A 19,722-nucleotide genomic window follows, 5' to 3' on the forward strand; every position below is an offset into this window, starting at 1 on the left:
ATGTCAGGTGAGAGAGGGTTGAAGGGTGTGTGTAGATGATGAAAGTCATGGGAGGGAAATTTAATTTTACCTTTGATGAGATGGCAAATGATTAGAGAGTTTGAGTGGAAGGGAGAGAAATGATCTTGTTTACCTTTTCAAAGGGTAACAATGGCCCCTAAGTAGAGAAAGGACTGGGGAGGAAAGGGGAGTACTGAGGCAAAAGTGAAGCAGGGCAATAAGTTAGGAAGCTATTTGCAATACAGTTGACCTTGGACAATAATGGGGTTGACCCCTGCACAGTTGAAAATCTGCATATAACTTTTGACTCCCTCAGAACTTAACTACTAATAGCCTAATGTTGACTAGAAACCTTACCAATAACATAAATAATTAACACATACTTTTAACACATATTTCGTATGTATGTTCAATGTATTATATACTATATTCTTACAATAAAGGAAGCTAGAAAAAGAAAAGGTTATTAAGAAAAATGTAAGAGAAATACATTTACAGTACAGAAAGTACTGAATTTATTGATTCTGTGAGTTTATATCATCTGTTTACAAGATAAATTGTGTGTCAGTGCCTATATCAATATTGTTCAATGTATTAATTGAAAGAAATCCACATGTAAGTAGACCCACACAGTTCAAACTCAAGTTGTTCAAGAGTCAACTGTACTTTAGGCAAGAGTTAATAATAGTTTGCATTACATTATAAGCAGTGGAGTGTATGAGAGGTGGTTGGATGATGGATATGATTTGAAAGAAGAATAAAAAGGGCAAAACTAATTGGTAATAGATTGAACATGAGAATATTGGGGTGATGGATTAGATGTGAAGTTTGAGAAAAAGTAATCAAGGATAATATGAGGTTTTTAGCCCAAGAAACAAAGGATGGAGATGCCATCTATCATACTGTTGTGACATGTGGAGTTGCTTTGTGGAAGATTATAAGACAAGGGTGTTTCCAGTAGAAATCCAGAATTTGTCCTTTGTATACCAGGATTTCCTTGTCTAGCTACAAGTGGAGATACAAAGTGGGCAGTTAGATATGTGGGTCTAACATTTGTGGAAGAGATCTCGATTAGGTATAATGCTTAGTGTTCATGCAAAAATAATGCTTATTGTTGTCGATTGATTCACTCTTTCAAAATGAAATCATGTTAAGTAATACTTTTACAAAATTGGAAAAATCAAACAAATTTTTGCTTTCCAGATATATATTTGAAAATGTTACCTGCTCTGCTTCAAACAATTACATATTTGACTTAACCATTCTTGAGAACAAGGGGGTTTTGGAATCTTTTTTCAATTAGGCGAAGAGTTTAGACTGTATTTTAATAGAAATGGAATCTCAAAACTTACTGATAAATAGCTTTATTATACTAATTGCTTTTTCTTTATTTCCATAGTCTGTCACTGTGCCAGAGGGAAATTATATTGGTCTTAAAGGATTTGTTCTTCAAATGGCCACGTAGGTCACAACACGAAAACTTACTTAGTTGGTGGCAAATTTATTATTTAATGATTTGTCCCCAGTGTCTTTCTGGTGGCTATATTTAAAATCATTGGTCTATAATTGCTACCCTTTATGCATATGCATGCACATATAATATATTTCATTTATAATCTTTAGACACATTTTTCATTCAAATATTCAAAAAACACTGTTATTTAAAGACTCTATGATAGGATAGAGCCATTTTTCAAGTATGCTTAAGCCCATTTGTCCAATGAGAGTTTGAAAAATAATGTAAGGGGTTTGCAGTTGACATTTGGGAAACTAGCTCCTCAGAAGGAATAATTGGATGCTAGGGCATTTTTAAGGCTTTATACATTTTGAATGACCTTATACTTAAAACACTCTTGATGCAGTTGAAATGCCCTTATGTTTCTTTTCCATTCTCTCTCTACTTTGAGACTTTGTTGATTGTCTCCAATAGTATTCTTTTTTATATTTAGAGGACTCAGACACAGGTATGGGTGTGAAGACAAAAACTGTGGTCCAAAATAGCATGGTTTGATATCAAGATTGCAAAATAATGTGGGATAAGTATTTATTGAGTTAAAATGAGTAGGAAAATGAAGAAAAAATAATAAAGGATGTGATAGGTCATTTCCATATATATTTCAAAAGTACTTTAAAAATTCATTTGACTAGGTCCTTTCATGTTGTTTTAATATATTTATTACTATTTGTTTTAATAAATTGTCCTGAAAACTATTTATACACGTAGTACACCCAAAATACTAATGCAATGTGATCCTAATACATATATCAATATATTGATACCTTTTATAGTGTATGTGTATGTTTTTTGTTTTTGTTTTTTTTCTTTCTGTCTTATCCATAGAAAATGATACCATCTACTGGACAGACATGGGCTTCAATAAAATTAGCCGAGCTAAAAGAGATCAGACTTGGAAAGAAGATATCATTACCAGTGGCTTGGGAAGAGTGGAGGGGATAGCTATTGACTGGATTGCTGGTATAATCCATGGCTTTTTCTGTTTTCATTTCACACCTATTTTGTTAGGGTCTCAATCTCCTTCATAAAAATTCTGTTTCCAACTCATAACAATTTTTTTTTTGTACTTCTAGCCACAGGGATAAATAGTCTCTTTTGCTCTTGGCTTCATTCTTTCTAATGCTTTTGAGTCTTTGGACAAGTGTTTTTATGCAGAAGTAGATTATGTAGTGGTAACTTTGCCCAAATCTCCTGAGGCAGGTAAACAAAACTGTGAGGCAGGTAAACAAAAGTGTCAGAAGTTCTCTTTTGCCTGCAGTCAGTAGAAAGTTAAAATAGATCCCTTCTTTAGGTGAGAAGTTTCAACTTATTTGTAACACATACATGTTTCATTATATGGTTTAAACTACAGATGTGTGAGATTAGAAAGTATTTGCATATTCGTTCATTTACAGCTTTCTGCTTAGGAAATGCACACATAAAAATAAATATAGGAAGTAAATGATTTCTTGATAGTTATATGAATGCTCAGAAAGTTAATTTTAGCCCTAACTAATAAATCATTTTCTTTCTCACAACTATATTATAAACACATCTGTATTTCTCCTAGGTAACATATATTGGACAGACCATGGTTTCAACTTAATTGAAGTTGCAAGACTCAATGGTTCTTTCCGTTATGTAATTATTTCCCAAGGCCTGGATCAACCAAGATCTATAGCTGTGCACCCAGAGAAAGGGTAATTTTAAGCTTTATGTGTATCTTGAGTTTTAAGTGAGTTTTTGTAAGTTTCATTTAAAAAATCCAGATGTCCGTATTAATATTTATTTTTAGTTATAATGTTGGAAACAAAACTCAGTATCTTACCTAACCACAAGAAAAAGTTTATTTTCACTCTGTGGTGTATATTTTAGTACATATTTGATGGGGTCATATTTATTATTCATTTCTTTAATGTATGTGTAAATCCAAGTAAGTATACTAATATATTTCTAGATTCTCAATTTAAAGTTCTGCCCTATGACTGTTTACAAAACAGGTACTCAATTATTTGCTGAATGAATGATAGCCAACTTCATTCTTCAATATTCTAAAGCTTCGGTTTCCATTTACAAGTCTGTGATTACCATGCAACATGTTCATTTCAAACATTGTATTTTTTTTTCCCCCTGGAGTTCCAGATAAATATGTCTACCTGCCTTTTTGACATCTCTGTTTTTCCATTTGGTTGTTTCATAGGCACTCAAATTGTGCATATCTAAAATGGAAGTGAATTCAATCTGCCATCAAATTCTGTTAATATTTTTTTTCTAAACATTATCAATCTACCACTTTCCATCTTTGCTACTTCCACTCTAATTAAATCTGTTCTTATCTTACACATATACCACTGCAGTGACTTCACAATTGATCTCCTAACATTAAAGGCAGAGTGACATTTTTTTTCTTTTTGCTTTTTTTTTTCTTTTAATATAAAGCTTGCATAAATCCTTTCAAGGGATTCCCATTGACTTTTGTGAAAAGTCCATAATTTCTGTTGTGATCCTTCTTCATCAGGTCTTATGTAAATATTCAGTCGCAAACTCCTGCTACTGCCTCTTTGGTATCACAGTCAATTTCTGGACTTCATAGTTTTAAAAATATGTTCACATATTTCCTATTCTCTTCTACTCCTAGTCTTTGAATAATCTCTTTACTTTATTGGCAATGTTTTCTTTCCTACTTTGCTAAATTTTATTTGTTTTTCCCTGGCTTTGTAAATAGATCAGATCATTCTGCTCTGTGACACCAAAGTACCTAGTACTTTCATTTTTTGTAAATTCTGCGCATTAATATTTGCTTATTTGCTTATATTTATTTGCTTAGTAGCTCTATTTTTTCACTGGACTGGGTAATGTCTCTATTCTTTACTGTGCTATGAGGAGAATAGTCATGTGTGTTTGCTTTATTTCTCTATCCCCAGGGCTTAGTATACTGGCTGGTAAAGAATAAGTTGCTGACTGATAACTGCTTTTCTCTTAAGCAATAATATAGAAGTAGTCCTATTATAAAACTATATAACTTCACACCACAGTGTTTCTTTCACTGCTAGTATGATTTGACTTAGGGGTTTTTTGTTTCTTTGTTTTTAAAGAGTGGATATTTTTAAGTTAATACAACTCCTCTTACTTTTGGAGGGGTGAAAAAGTGGACTATGGTGTATTAGATACACAGCGTTATCTAAACACTGATTTAGAATGGAGTCTATATATGTAAAATATCAGTTCAACTCTCATGAAAGTCTAAAAGCTTTTATTTGTTATAGGTTGTATGTAGTTTTTCCAATATCATCATTTGCTTTATTTTCTTGACAGATGCTATAAAAATAAGTCATGGCATTAGTATGATAAAAAAAAAAGACAAAGAAGGTTAATATAAGAGAGGGAAATAACACCAACAGTTTGTCACACTTCAAGCAAAGATTACCATATATAAATTGAAAAAGCTGCATTGGTTAAGAATTGCTCTTGAATGCAAAACGTTAGAGTGAAAGTCTATGGGGATTTCTCTTTCTACCTTTTTCAGTTGCCATCTTCACTAGGTTATATTTTGTCTTATACTTGATGTTATGGTCCCGTGTTATAACATGCTTGATAAATCTTCAGGGAGTATGTTTAGACTTAAGGAGGAGGGAGAAAAGATAAAACACCTTTTCCTTGCTAGATCTTCTGGTTTTATTTGGGAAAAGTTTTCATGTCAGTTCCTTTGTTTTCCCTTAACCAGAAATGGGTTACATGCCCATCCTTAGACCAGCCAATACCCAAAGGGAAGAGATTATTTTGACATATTTAGACAAGTTATATTTCATAAACTGAGCTGGCATAAGTTCCCAGACCAAACAGGATATACTGCATATCTAAACAAACTCAGTTTCTAATACTAGGGCAGATCTCAAGGAGAGGTGGATTTCCAGAGACAATATGGGGAAGTAGGAAACCAGTTCTCTTGATTGTTCTATTTTGTAGTCATTCCAACATGCTCTCCTTTGTTAGTTCTTTTGCTCTTTGACACCTTAATGCTGGAGTTCCCCACATCTCAGTCTTTGGTGTTTTTCTCTTCTGTGGTGGTCTCATCCCCCCTAAATGTTAAAGATTTTAAAATGTTTATAGCCATACCTCACTCTAAACTCTAGATTTTTATGTTTTTATATATTGCTTATTCAACATTTTTTTTCAACGTTTTTTATTTATTTTTGGGACAGAGAGAGACAGAGCATGAACGGGGGAGGGGCAGAGAGAGAGGGAGACACAGAATCGGAAACAGGCTCCAGGCTCCGAGCCATCAGCCCAGAGCCTGACGCGGGGCTCGAACTCACGGACCGCGAGATCGTGACCTGGCTGAAGTCGGACGCTTAACCGACTGCGCCACCCAGGCACCTCAACATTTTCAATTAGAGAGCTGTGGCCGATTTTATTTTCCAAGATGATTACAATAATATCTGGCATTCCACATGCTCCTCTTAAAATGTGACATTGACTCTTGCAAACAGAAAAGGGGAACATCTTTTCCATATGCTGGAATTTGGGTGGGCCTATGACTATTATGGAAGTGATACGTTGTAAAATCTGAGGCTACATCATAAAAGAAGATAAAACTTCCACATAGTTCTCTTGGGAAGCTCTTAGAGGCCAGCCACTCTGCTGTGAGCAAGCCAAGCAACCCCTTGGAGAGGCCAGTGTAGTTCCCACCAATAACTCTAGCTAAGGTCCGAGCTGACAGCCAGCACCAACTGCTGGACATGTTGAGTGAGTGAACCTAAATGATCCCAGTCCCTAGCTCTTAGGTCACCTCAGCCTTGGTGTCACCACCCGTCAGTGTGAATAAGGGGTGAGTTATTCCTGCTGAGCTCTGATCAAGTTGCAAATGCAGAAGTAATTAAATTGTTATTGTTTTAAGCTTTTAAATTTATAAGGGTTTACTAACTAAAAGATGATCTACCAGAAATCTTATCCTTAAAAGGCTCAAAACTAAACTGAATCTTTCTCTACAATTGTGAGTTCTACATTAGTTAATGCCAATTCTATTATTTTGGTTGCTTAGGTCAAAACACTTGGTATGATCTTTGGTGTCTCTCTCATATGCCCTGTATCCAATATACCAGGAATTCTATTGCCTTTGGCTTCTAAATGCATTCATATTTTATATAGTTCTCATAATTTCCATTGTCACACTATAACCTGAGCCATTGTCACCTTTGCCAACATTTCTCGATCGTGGTTTACCATCTTATTCCCTTGTACTCCTACAGTCTGTTCTTCATGTAGTAGCTGAATTCTCCTTCTGGAATGTAAATAGATGTCACATCTATTAAAAGCTGACAACAAACCTAGAGTGTTATTATTTCCTCCACTGAACAGATAAGGAAACTGAGTCACCTATTTTAAATACTATTCTGTTATCAAGCTGATATGTGGGAGTTAGGTTTTTCTAATCTCCAAAAATTATGCTACATTGTATGGATATGCATTTGTGTGTGCTACATGTTACACATATACATTTATAGTGGTAGGCATTACAGAAATTAATAACCAAAAATATCAAACATATAAAAAAGCAGTTCAAACAGTTTCAGGATAAAATTGTATTGAAAATTTAAAGGTTAGAACTATAAGTGAAAGAGTAAACAATAATAGAAAATGCTGGAAAAAAAATTAGGAAAGGAGGCTTACAAAATAATTTTGAGCTGGATCTGACTTCTGCTGTTGAGTCTGTTGCCTACCACCACGTGCCCATGGACAAAGGCCATTGCATATTAAGACTAGGAAGGGAGGGTGTGATCTTGTTTAATTCCAAGAATAAGACAACGTGACTCAATTGATCGTGTCCACAGCACCCTCATAAACTTGAAAATAAAAATGTACTCTATTAAAGTATTTTAAAAATATATTTTTAAGTTCTAATTTATAATCAAACAATGAATCATTATAGCTTCTATAGAGAAAACTTGATCATTTGCTATATTGCGAAGAATTATTCTAATGGCAAGAAAAAATATAATTTGAGTGTTATGAAATCCCATAGATACATAGGAAATGAGTTGGTTTCTAATAAAGAATTTCTTCCCTTTGTATTTGTAATAAGCCCAACACTTCATTTGTATGATAGCGAGTTCCTTGTGCCTGGCCTATTATATATTCATGCAGTTCAGTTAACCAGGCCTCTTGCTGCTGCTACTTGCCAATCTGCTACTTGAAACCTAGTATATGCCCTCAAGTTGTTATTCTAGGTCTTCTTTTCCTTAAGTATATTTTTATATCTCCATAGCCATCTTAGCATATAAATATACCTACTTCTCTCTAGGGTGATTGAGATCATCACACAAAGGAACCCACATATACTCTACTTTCTGTCAGTTTATTAAACACACACACACACACACACACACACACACACACATTTACCGAGTGCAGCACACGCTGTGTGCGAGGTCATGTCAGTGCATCTCCATCACATCTTCAGCCTTCAATTCAGTACATTTTGACAAAATAGGGTTGCTTACTATGTGAAAGACGCTGGTGGGTGCCGTGAAGTATGATAGTATAATTAAGAGGCTGCTTCTGTTCACAACTGAGTTTTCTGTTTAAACTTACAGTCTAAACAAATACAAAATTTCGGTTACAATAATAGTCTCATATTGTAAAGTAAGAGTCATTTTCAGGCATAAAAAGACTAGATCAATGTGACTCAAGCCTAAATATTGTATATAAATCTCATGTTGACATAACTTCCATGAGACCATTTTAAAGTTACATTGAATTTTAAGAAAAAAGAGATCACGTATAATGAGAGTAAGTAATCCAAGTGAGGGTAGTAGATGACTTGAAGGAGAGAGGCTTCTTTTTTTTTTTTTTTAACTTTTTTTAATGTTTATTTACTTTTGAGAGAGACAGAGACAGAATGCAAGTGGGTTAGGGGCAGAGAGAGAGGGAGACACAGAGTCAGAAGCAGGCTCCAGGCTCTGAGCTGTCAGCACAGAGCCCGATGCGGGGCTCGAACCCACGAGCTGTGAGATCGTGACCTGAGCCAAAGTTGGTCACTCTACCGACTGAGCCACCCAGGCACCCCAAGGAGAGAGGTTTCTGAGATGGGCTGAGATTATATTATATGAAGAAATAGAATAATCAAAGAATTGGTAGTGGCAAAGCAAAGGCCATTGGCAAGAGTATAGCTACATAGGGAAGAGTCATGATGCAGCTGGGATAAATTGGGGCCGTAAAATCGGCAACAGAATTCCCCACATATTAAGGGAATTACCATGAAGACATTTTTTTCCAGTTTACCAAGTGGAATCTAAAATAGTCCTAGACCCTCTGTCCTAAGCCTTTTCCCTGATCCCAAACAAGTCACATAAGCAATGATCAGAAGTGGGATGAGTTTATTGAAGTTGTAGCATTCTTTGAACTGGGGAATTCTTTTTTTTTTTTTTTTTAATTTTTTTTTTCAACGTTTATTTTATTTTTTGGGACAGAGAGAGACAGAGCATGAACGGGGGAGGGACAGAGAGAGAGGGAGACACAGAATCGGAAACAGGCTCCAGGCTCTGAGCCATCAGCCCAGAGCCTGACGCGGGGCTCGAACTCATGGACCGTGAGATCGTGACCTGGCTGAAGTCGGACGCTTAACCGACTGCGCCACCCAGGCGCCCCGGAACTGGGGAATTCTTAGAAATAGTTACCATCTGAGACAGATTGTTATGGGGGAGGGGTTTTTTTTCTGCACCCTCAAGCCAAGTAATTGAGAAAGCTGGAGGCAAATATATAAAGGGGAGACTAAAAGAAAGAGAAAAGAGAAGCAAATGGAAAGAAAAGAAAAAAATAAGTCACTTTCTCACTGCAAGTCTTCAGCCCAGCAGGAGTCCAATCAAAGTTGTTGAGAGGGAAGAAAACTTTAAAATACATATGAAATAAAAGATTGGATTCAGAAAGATCCCATCTTTTGTACCAGAAAAAAAAAAATCTTAACAATATTATTTTGTTCTTTTAACTAAAATAGTCTTGGAAGTCCTGGATTCTTCCTGAGATAGCATATTCTGGAGAAGAGATTTTCAGTAGAGCATAAATGGAATCAGGAGTTGCATAAATATAAAGTTACTTTGTTTTATTTCAACAGTTTAGACTCTGCAATAAACCATGGTGATGGGTGAAATTACCCAAGAAAGAGTACAGAAAAAAAAGTCTAAAGACAAAAAAAAAAAAAAAAAGAGAGAGAGAGAGAGAGAATGTTTATTGTTAGGGGATGAAGTGATTAAAAGAGTGGAAAAGAAAGCGAGCAATAAGGCAAAAGAGGGAAAAATAACCATTTCAAGTCCTCAGAAAATTACTGTCTCATGAAAGTCAAGGGAAGACCACTCCAGGAAGAACAGTGTGCCAGCGGTAAAGAATTTAGGAGGGATTAAAGCAGAGAACAGAATGTGCAATCGATGATAGAGATGATATTATTAATTTTTATCAATTTCCAGAAATTGCTAAAGACAGAAGCCAAATATAAAGAACGAGTAAGTGACAGATAATTAGAAAGTAGAGCTAGCATATTTAGTCTCCAGTGACAGAAACTTGGGCAATGAAGGGAAAGTAGGAAAAACAGAAATGTTGAGAAGACAGTAGAGTATAGAGGAAGTTTTCTTTAGGATAGGAGTGAGGGGGTACTCTACAAGTTCATAGGCAGAAGGGAATAAACTGATAGGAAGGCAAGTTCCAGAGAGTGTAGTTGGAACTTAGACAAGGAAGAAACAATAGGGTGGAACAAGAAGAATAGGGGACCAGAAAGCAGATGGACAAAATTTACATCTTACATCAGGTATTCAAGAAACAGATCCTGGAATGAGAATTCAGTTCAGGAAGTAAGAGAGAAGCAGAGTAGGAAAGGGGAAGAGACAAACAAAGATTCAACTGTGAGCAAAAGTCTGGGTCTCAGCCTGATAACTTGTGGATCTCTGGAGTATAAGATTTACTTCAAAGCAAGGGAATTTTGCTTTCAAACTCCCACCCAAGCATTGGAAAGGGGCAACCCTTGGGAGACATACACTCCCAAGATTTCTGACTCTCAGCACTACTTGTGAAAGAAGAGTTGTGGTTTAAGAGGACAGGTCCTCTTAAGAAAAGTGCCTGTAAGAACTGTAAGAGGCAAAGGACACAGAAACCTGGCACTGGAGTGCATAGAACTAGGAAACAAGATCTGAGAGTGTCTAGGCAGAGTACCAAGTGTATACTACAGTTGGGAACCACAGGTTAGATGTTTCCTACCTTTGAGATCTTTTGAAATATCTTAATCTCAAATACCTATGTCCTTTTTGGTTACTGAAAGGATGAGATGAGGTAAATTTAAGCGGGAACATTGAATTAGGAGAATTTCTCTCCCCCTTCTAGTTTTGGAGATGGAATGAAAAGATAGGATATGGCAGTAGAATATATTTTAGCAATTAAATTACTGAAATTGAAGAAAGTCATAAATGATAGTGTGAGTAAGGTTAGCAGCTTTAAATGAATAGGTAAGTTTTGCTGAAACTTGTGCTGAATAGAATATGAACAAAAAGATTTAAAGCAACATGAGTTTAGCTGGGATGGATTCCTAGAATCTAATCAGCATGTTTCTATGACCTTGAATAATAACATTCAGCAGTTTAGAAGTAGCGAGGGGAAAAAAAAGGAAAAAAAATGAGTCAAAAAGGGAGCGTGAGATGACAGACTCAAAGTTGAATTGTAATGGAATAACCTTTGGTTGCCAGTCAGGAGCTGAGGTCTAGAAGTTAGTGATGCAATCAAGGAAACCAAAAGCAGCAGATTAAGGTCACAGTAAGGAGTTAGGACATTAATGACCAAGACAACTCAACAAATTAAAAGATGATTTTAGAATTGGTAAAATTGGAAATCGAGCTGTCTCATGTGTTACTTAAAATTAGTGCATGGCCTTGCTTATGTAAGGCAGAGACAAAGGAGAGGTGGAAGTCCTTGGAACAGATGAGGTGAACCATGAACTGAGATGTTCACAAGGTCATCAACATGAGTCGTAAAGTCCCTAAGAATGTCAGCAGTGGAGGGAGAAGATGGCAGAGTTTTCAGTGAGTAGTAAAACAATTAAATAAATTTGGTAGTTAATTGTGATAGTGATTATGTGGTGGTACAAAAAATAGGATGTGTGAATTCATGCTGTAAATGTTTTGAAATAAGTGAGTATAACCTCAGAGAAAGTTGTCTTTCTTACTGAAATCTTCTTCACTTTAATGGCATTTATTTCCTCTGGTATCTCATGCAGTAACTCTTCTAGTCTATCATCTTTAACTAGTCCTTTTATTCTATCATCTTTAACTAGTCCTTTCAATGAAACCTTTCCCATTTCTTCCAAATAGCATCAGATCTCTGCTATTTGACTCCCCCACTGCCCCGCAAAAAAAAGAAAAAACAAAAACAAAAAACACGTCAACTTATTTTTCTCTGCATGTTTACTTCTTAACTTAGAATAAAGAAGTTCTCTTCTTTCCAGAATTGTTAAAATTTATCCATAGCCAAATTCAGATTTTTTCCAGATTTCACACCATTTGCCTTCTCTTTGATATATTTCTCCATTGATTATCCACTCAAGACTTTATTTTCTCTGTTACTTTCTCTAAATCTGAGTTTTCTTGCTGTATCTAACCTATTCCATATACGTCCTTTGCATATCTCTCTCCTTATATGTCTTTGTATGCCATTCTCTCTCTTGCTATATTTACCCTTTACCATGTATTGTCATGTTTTGTTTTTACTTTAATTACTGCATTACATCCAAAATCTCATCTTCATCCCTTCACTTATGTTTCCATTTTCCTTTAGAAAATCTTTATTTGATGGGGCGCCTGGGTGGCTCAGTCGGTTAAGCGTCCGACTTCGGCTCAGGTCACGATCTCGCGGTCCGTGAGTTCGAGCCCCTCGTCGGGCTCTGGGTTGATGGCTCAGAGCCTGGAGCCTGTTTCCGATTCTGTGTCTCCCTCTCTCTCTGCCCCTCCCCCGTTCATGCTCTGTCTCTCTCTGTCTCAAAAATAAATAAACGTTAAAAAAATAAAAAAAAAAGAAAATCTTTATTTGAATGTCCACTGTTAGAGAAATTTACATATCCTCCTACCTCTGGTCTAGTGCCTTCGTTTTCTAACTATGGCATGTCTTTTTGCTCTGACAAGATTTGAAATTTACTTTAGACTTTCTGTAGTTTTTCATCACCTATTTCTTTCTTTTTTTTTTAACTTTTTTAGTGTTTGTTTATTTTTGAGAGACAGAGAGACAGAGCACAAGTGGGGGAGGGGCAGAGAGAGAGAGAGAGGGGGGAGACACAGAATCCAAAACAGGCTCCAGGCTCCAAGCTGTCAGTACAAAGCCTGATGCAGGGCTCAAACCCATGAACCCTGAGATCATGACCTGAGCCGAAATCGGACCCTCAACTGACTGAGCCACCCAGGGTCCCCTTTCATCACCTATTTCTATCTGTCACTAACTTCTGTCATATCTTCTCTCCAGATGTCTCTTAGATTTTCCATATCTTTCTCTTGCAACTTTGAGCTCAGCACTGATTCGGCTGGAGGAGCTCATTAAATATTTTTGGATTTCCTAATTTTGAGCCCCCAGAACAAGATTTACATTTTATTTCACAAAACAAGAAATCTTTGACATATGTGGCATTCATTTAAATATTATTTACCTCCATACCTTCACTTCTACTTAAAAACATTTCTTAACTGTTAATTAAGTCACATGGATAGATATTTGTCAGGATTTATAAGAATTGATACAACTTTTAAATAAACATTTTCGGGAAATGTTTACTATACTTGGAAATATTAGTTTCTCCCTATACATTATCCACATTTTACTGACTTGAGTTCAGAAAAGAAAAAAGGCTTAAAAGTGACAGTCCATGTAAAAGTTATCCAAACATTGGTTTCTAGGTAATATTACATAGACATTTAAGTGTCAAAATTTTATCATATGAATAAAGTACAGCATTTTTATATTCTGTTTGTAGTTAAAGCATGGTAGGTGGTATTACCAGGGGAAAAGGTAACCATAATGGAGTAAATTAGCTGAATCCAAGATATAACTGTGCCTTGAAAAGTGGGCATGAAGCCTGTTTTGAACAATGGAGACTTGAAGTTTTTTTTTTAAATATTGCCAAATACAAAGTAGAAAGCATGTATGAATTTACTTCAGCTTGAAAAATTAGTTTCTACCTTCTATTTATTTTTTGGTAAGGCATCACTTCCATTTAAAAAATTGAAATATAATATATATTTTTTGTGTGAAAAACACTTTCTACAGTAGAAGCCACAGTATGTCACCATATGATACCAAAAAAGTTGATTAACTTCTTGTAGTATATTATATCTAAGTGAAACACAAATACTCTGATTTTGTTTTCTTTAGACACCATAGCTTAACAATAGTTTAACATCTGTTGAGATAGCAAGTGTATTGCATACTTTAACACCATATCTCAGAGTATGCTTTTATCTTAAGGCAAGATGACACATATAAAAATGAAGTAGAATTAAGTTTCATTTGCAATTGAAATACTGGTGCAACCAGGGTGTTAGTATATAAGATTAAGATACAATGATGGTCAAATAACTTGGAAACAGTTATACCCCAAATTATAGCCAGCTTTCTCTACAGGTATATAAGAGAGGCATATAGACAAATTACAATGACAAATGAAAGAAAAGTGTCACAGTATTTTTTACTAGGAATTTTCTCAAATATTATGCAAACACCCTTGTTTCAAACTTAGGTTTTGCTCACCTAATCTTTTACCATATGCTTTATCTTTATTCCTTAACATCTAAACATGAATCTTGGATCTTATTCCCCTTGCTAAAAGGAGGGAAGAAGGACTGGAAGTGATCAAGGTGCCCTGGACTATCCTTGTAGCTCTTGGGTTGGTGGAGGAGAAAAAGTGTACAGAAAGGTCATGCCTCCTCCTGGTACACGAGGGGACTTTTGGTCTGGACCACCAAAGCCATGTTGAATGGAAACCAGAAATAGCCACACACAAATGCATGACTTTACCTTGATTTTTAAAGGGATCTGACCAATAAAACTGTGGTAAAGGGTAAAAAAGAAGTTTGCAAGATTCATTTCTCTATCCACCTGTAGAAATTGTCTCTGCTTCTTTCAATGTGGAATACCCAGGGTGGGTTGGATATGACTGATAAGACAGATCGGAGGTCATGAAACAAATCAGATATTTCTGTGTAATGTTTTAAGAATCAGCACATGAGTACTAGTAGTCTAGGCTCTAGGAGTCAAGGTATTAAATATTTCATAGGAAAATACATAAAGGGTAAACCTCAAATATTATATATTAGGGATACTATAAATGAATAAAATATAGACCATTTACTCAGGAAAAACACTATGAACATGTAAATAGCAAACCAATATCATATATGTACATAGACATGTATGTGTATATGTATATATTTGTTAAAATGAGAGGGTGTGCAATGATGCAGGGTATAAATAAAATAAGGGACTAAATATAGTGCAGGCTATTAACAGAATATGCTGTATCATTACAGATGCCAAATACATTTTTGTTTGTGAAGAATTTTTCCTCCTATTTCTCCAGTATTGGCTGGACTTACACATAACAATTGTGTCACTCAATATTGCAGAGTAGTGAATCAAGAAGGAATCTGATACAGAACTTAAGGATAACAGAAACCACAACAAAGCCTGTAGAATAAATGGTAAATATTGTTTTAGACTTAAACAGAGAAAGAGAATGACCCAGATGGCCCATATCTTTATTTTGGCTCAAAAGAAAAGTTAATTTCTGAAGTTACTTATAGAAATGACAACTTCTCTCACCATCGCACTTCAGTATTTTCAGTGTTGAAGCCTATACTTTTACGACTTAGAGACTTACACCTAGCAAGTTTTAAGTATTTCTTTTGGCATTTTTCTTAAGGCAAATCTTTACCCATTTGCCTCTGCCATTAAACAGTGAGTTTCACGAGGGTCACTGAGTCCAGTTCATTTTATATCAACAACTGCTAGCATTACATAACAACATTAATATTGGTTGAATGAGTACGTGACTGCACTGAAAGAATACATTTGAGAATCATCCACCAGACCACAGACAAAAATAAATAAATAAATAAAATAAAAAGAAGAAGAAAAGCAGTGTTCAAGTTTATACTGTCTCTAGACTCTTCCTTTTAACAGAGTGTTCCTCTATCTGTGCTTGAGTTCTTTTTATGTTATAGGAACCTCTAAGCAAAAGTAACACATTCAGGACTTGAAAAGTGATTTGGGATTGCCATGTAATGCTTTCTCAAAACAAAATTGCACATAAATGAAGGAAAAGGAAATGCAAAGAAGCACTCACAGGAATAGAGAAGGTCCTTCATTACAGCATATATCTCTCAGAGGGGATGCAGGATGCCATTTCATGTATTCGTGAAATGTATTCAAATTTTTATAGTATGTTATTTACATGTGCCTTAAAGATTGAGACATTGAGGTGTTGGCCTATGAAGTACTCGATTAGTATGAGTTTTAAGTAATTCTAATGAAACTGCTAAGACATTGAAAATTACAAGCAGTTTGTCAAAAGCTCATGCTCACACAAAGGCTAGCTGCTGTTGTTAATTTGTAGGTTTGTTTGTTTTTTTGTATTTTTTGCTGATATAGTATCTCACTATTGCCCATTGGTGTGGCAGAGGAATCTTTTCAACCAAGGCAACTGCCTATAAAAGAATTATATGATCTTTATTTTTGTGCCAGCATGGACATTTTTGGTTATCTCATCTTTGTTTAACATACATGATAAAGTATATAAATCATGCTGTCCTAGAAGGACATAAGAATGGAAAAGAATGGTGAGTTCATTGTAAAAATTGCAGCCCAGATCTGTGTTCAGAGGAAATAGTTTAGCAGTCAAATTAAGAATCTTAAACCCAAAGAAAATGATTGATTCAAATTAGTTTCTTTTCACTATTGTTCATATATCTAAAAGAATCACCCTTAATACTATTCCTTTTATGATAATTTAGACTTATTCAGTATTCTTTTTCCACCTCACACTTTTTACCCTTCCCCAGCAAAGCCAAAGCTTTGTTTTCATGTTAGTTTTATTTCTCAAAAAATATTTATTCGAAATTGGCATTGATAATATTTTGTATATTTTTCAACTTTAATTGTGATAGAAAAAGATTTGCTTTCCTTGATAAGTACACCTGCATGTAAAGTAATTCTGACATCAGTACACTGGTTATATGGTCAATTCAGTAAACTTTCGAAGACTATAAGTGTATCCTAAGCCTTTGGGAATTCCAGTGCTCCTAAATGGAATCCTTTGCCTATTTTTCAAATGTCAATAATTAATTGGACATTACTACTGGAACATAGTATGCATTCATTGCACATTTTCCTGCCACGAACTGTGTCTCATAAGACAATAAGGATATTTGTGTTATGATGATTTCTGACAGTATTCTTATAATCCTTCAAACCACTTTTGAATGTCCCATTTGTAATTTTTTTTTAATTTTTTTTTAACGTTTATTTATTTTTGAGACAGAGAAAGACAGAGCATGAACGGGGGAGGGGCAGAGAGAGAGGGAGACAGAATCTGAAGCAGGCTCCAAGCCATCAGCGCAGAGCCCGACGCGGGGCTCGAACTCACGGACAGCGAGATCATGACCCGGGCTGAAGTCGGACGCTTAACCGACTGAGCCACCCAGGCGCCCCTGTAATTTTTTTTTTATTTTAAATCTGTAACTGTAAGCCTCTGTAAGTATGGAATTTACAGTTTAAGACAAATTATCCTGAGAAACTTCAATTATATAACATAACATTTGATTTTGACAATTCTGAAAATTTCTAGGTCTGGGATAAACTTGAGAAGTATCTTAAGTGCTAGATTAACCAAGCTAGGGATCTAAAGGCAGTTTCCTTCATTATATCATACAACTCAACAAACATTTCACCACAGCAAATTTTGAACTCAAATGGGGACATCGGTCTGTAATGCTGCCACTGAATCTTAATTTCCGTGGGGTCTCAAAACCAGTGATAAGGATTTTCATTTATTCCCTTCATGAAAAAATCACACTTAGATACAAAGATCTATGTTCGTTAAAGATATCTCAAGTACATCTATGTAAATTACTATCTTAAATTATTCATAAGTTTCTCCCTGCAGTTTCATAAGCTTAGTGTTCTTTCTCTACATTTAGTTATAATCCCTGAAGGTTCTCACGGTGCTAATTCTATTCAATTTGTTATTTTTAATTTCGGTTTAAGGACCAAATAAATTACTCTTTTCCTGAAATTCATAAAATGTCGCTTAACTTTAGTAGGTATAGAATCTTTTAGTTTTATTAAGTTGATAAATTGTTTAGCCATAAAAGTGGTTCCTGTAGTCAGATTTGGCTTCATATATAATGATAATTTACCTAATCACTACTGAAAATTTGAGTAAAATCTGTACTCACAATAGTTTTATTTTGAGTAATTCTGGTTCTTAATTTTATTGTTATTCATCCAGGCCTCCTGCATCTAAGTAATACAGATTTAAAATGCAAAGGAACTACTAGAGAAAAAAAGAACGAGAGACTTGTTTCTTGATACTAGGGCTTTTTTCATGGCTTGTTCTGTGTTTTTTAAGTATGAAGATCTTTGTTCTAATTCCTTATACCTAAGGAAAAGTAGCATTTTATATGAGATTATTATATTATTGTATTATATTTATATTTTGTGAGACAACATAGAAAATACACCACAGGCCTGGGTTAGTAAAGCCTGAGTGAAATTCCTGGCTTTGACCCTTTCTTACCAGCTGTGTGACTGGATCATTGACTTCCTGAGTCACAGTTTCCATAGCTGTGAGAAGCAGAGCTAAGTTTGTTAAATGAGTTGATTTGCTCTGTTCACTCAAAATATTTTTATTTATTTTTTAAAATAATATTTGTATTATTCATTTAGTACATCTGAAAGCAGATTACTATTAAATAAAAGGGATATTGTACATATTTCCTTTCATATTTAAACTCTGGAGTATGTTAGGGGTGCCTGGGTGGCTCGGTCTGGTGAGCTTCTCCACTTCGGCTCCCATGATCTCATGGTTCATGAGCTGGTGCCCAGTGTCAGGCTCTGTGCTGACAGCTCAGAGCCTGGAGCCTACTTTGGAGTCTGTGTCTCCCTCTCTCTCTGCCCCTCCCCTGCTCACATTCTGTCTCTCTCTGTCTCTCAAAAATAAATAAACATTAAAAAATAAATTAAAAAAATAAACTGGAGTATGTTAAAATAGATGACAACAATCAGACTGAATAAGCACCTGTCTGTCTTGGCTCCCAAAATGCCTCCTTCACAGTGTTATGCCCCCTGCCATTTTGACACAGTGATTGATTAGTCATTTTAGGAGCATTATTAAAATTTTTTCCTTAAAAAGTTAAATGGAGCAACAAATTTGGCCTCCCAGTTATTTTATTTTTTAATACAATGAGAATCTCCATTAAAGTTTAAAAATCTGAACTTTAATGAAAACATAGATTTTTTTATGGCTATTTCAACCTATAGCTAACCAATAAAATGCTAGTTGGATTTCTTGTACGAAGTTTTCCCTTTCTAATTTATAGACCATATAAATATGAATGAAAGCTTCTTCAGGATTAATATACTTGGAATTCTAGCCACACCTTCCTTTTCATCTGGTTGTGAAAGTCCAGCACATTTATTTTATACAGCATTTCCATGAAAAAAATCAACTTTTAAAATAAATCAAAACAATATGCGTAAAGGGAATACATATATTTTTATGTAGTTTAAGTATCTTTTTATGGATAAATAATACATTTGAGTGGATACAAAATATGAATGTACATCTTTGATTTTTCTATATGCAACCTCATTTTCTCATGTATGATCACTCATATATACGTATTCAAATATGCACAAAATACACATTCATTGTTGCCTGGATGAATCAATGATTGCCATATTTTTCTAAATTCTAATCACTGCTGTTTCCTGACAGCTAAATAAAAACTTCAGTGGACATAATTTCAAAAGAATGGATCCTGTTTATCTGAAAGCATGGATTTTGTATTGTAATATAAATATTATGTATGCTGAATGAATGAGCAAAAGAAAGCATGAATAATATGCCTTCTGTTTTTCTACATTTAGTTTTTTGACATGTTTTATTTCAGCATACTCTAGATTTTCTTTCTGTATTTCATTTTCTTCCATGT

The 19,722-nt window shown here is 35.0% G+C and overlaps 1 protein-coding gene across 1 annotated transcript in view; it reads left to right on the forward strand.

Annotated features, from left to right (window-relative positions):
- LRP1B (LDL receptor related protein 1B) overlaps positions 1 to 19,722 on the forward strand; it is a 1,876,868-nt gene that overhangs the window by 1,403,645 nt on the left and 453,501 nt on the right. Inside the window, exons 36-37 of the mRNA XM_049615676.1 lie at positions 2,342 to 2,476; positions 3,066 to 3,195. Coding sequence (XP_049471633.1) covers positions 2,342 to 2,476; positions 3,066 to 3,195 — 265 coding nt within the window. The remainder of the gene's footprint in view (positions 1 to 2,341; positions 2,477 to 3,065; positions 3,196 to 19,722) is intronic.

Source organism: Panthera uncia (assembly GCF_023721935.1).
Source record: "Panthera uncia isolate 11264 chromosome C1 unlocalized genomic scaffold, Puncia_PCG_1.0 HiC_scaffold_3, whole genome shotgun sequence".
NCBI classification, from domain to species: Eukaryota; Metazoa; Chordata; class Mammalia; order Carnivora; family Felidae; genus Panthera; species Panthera uncia.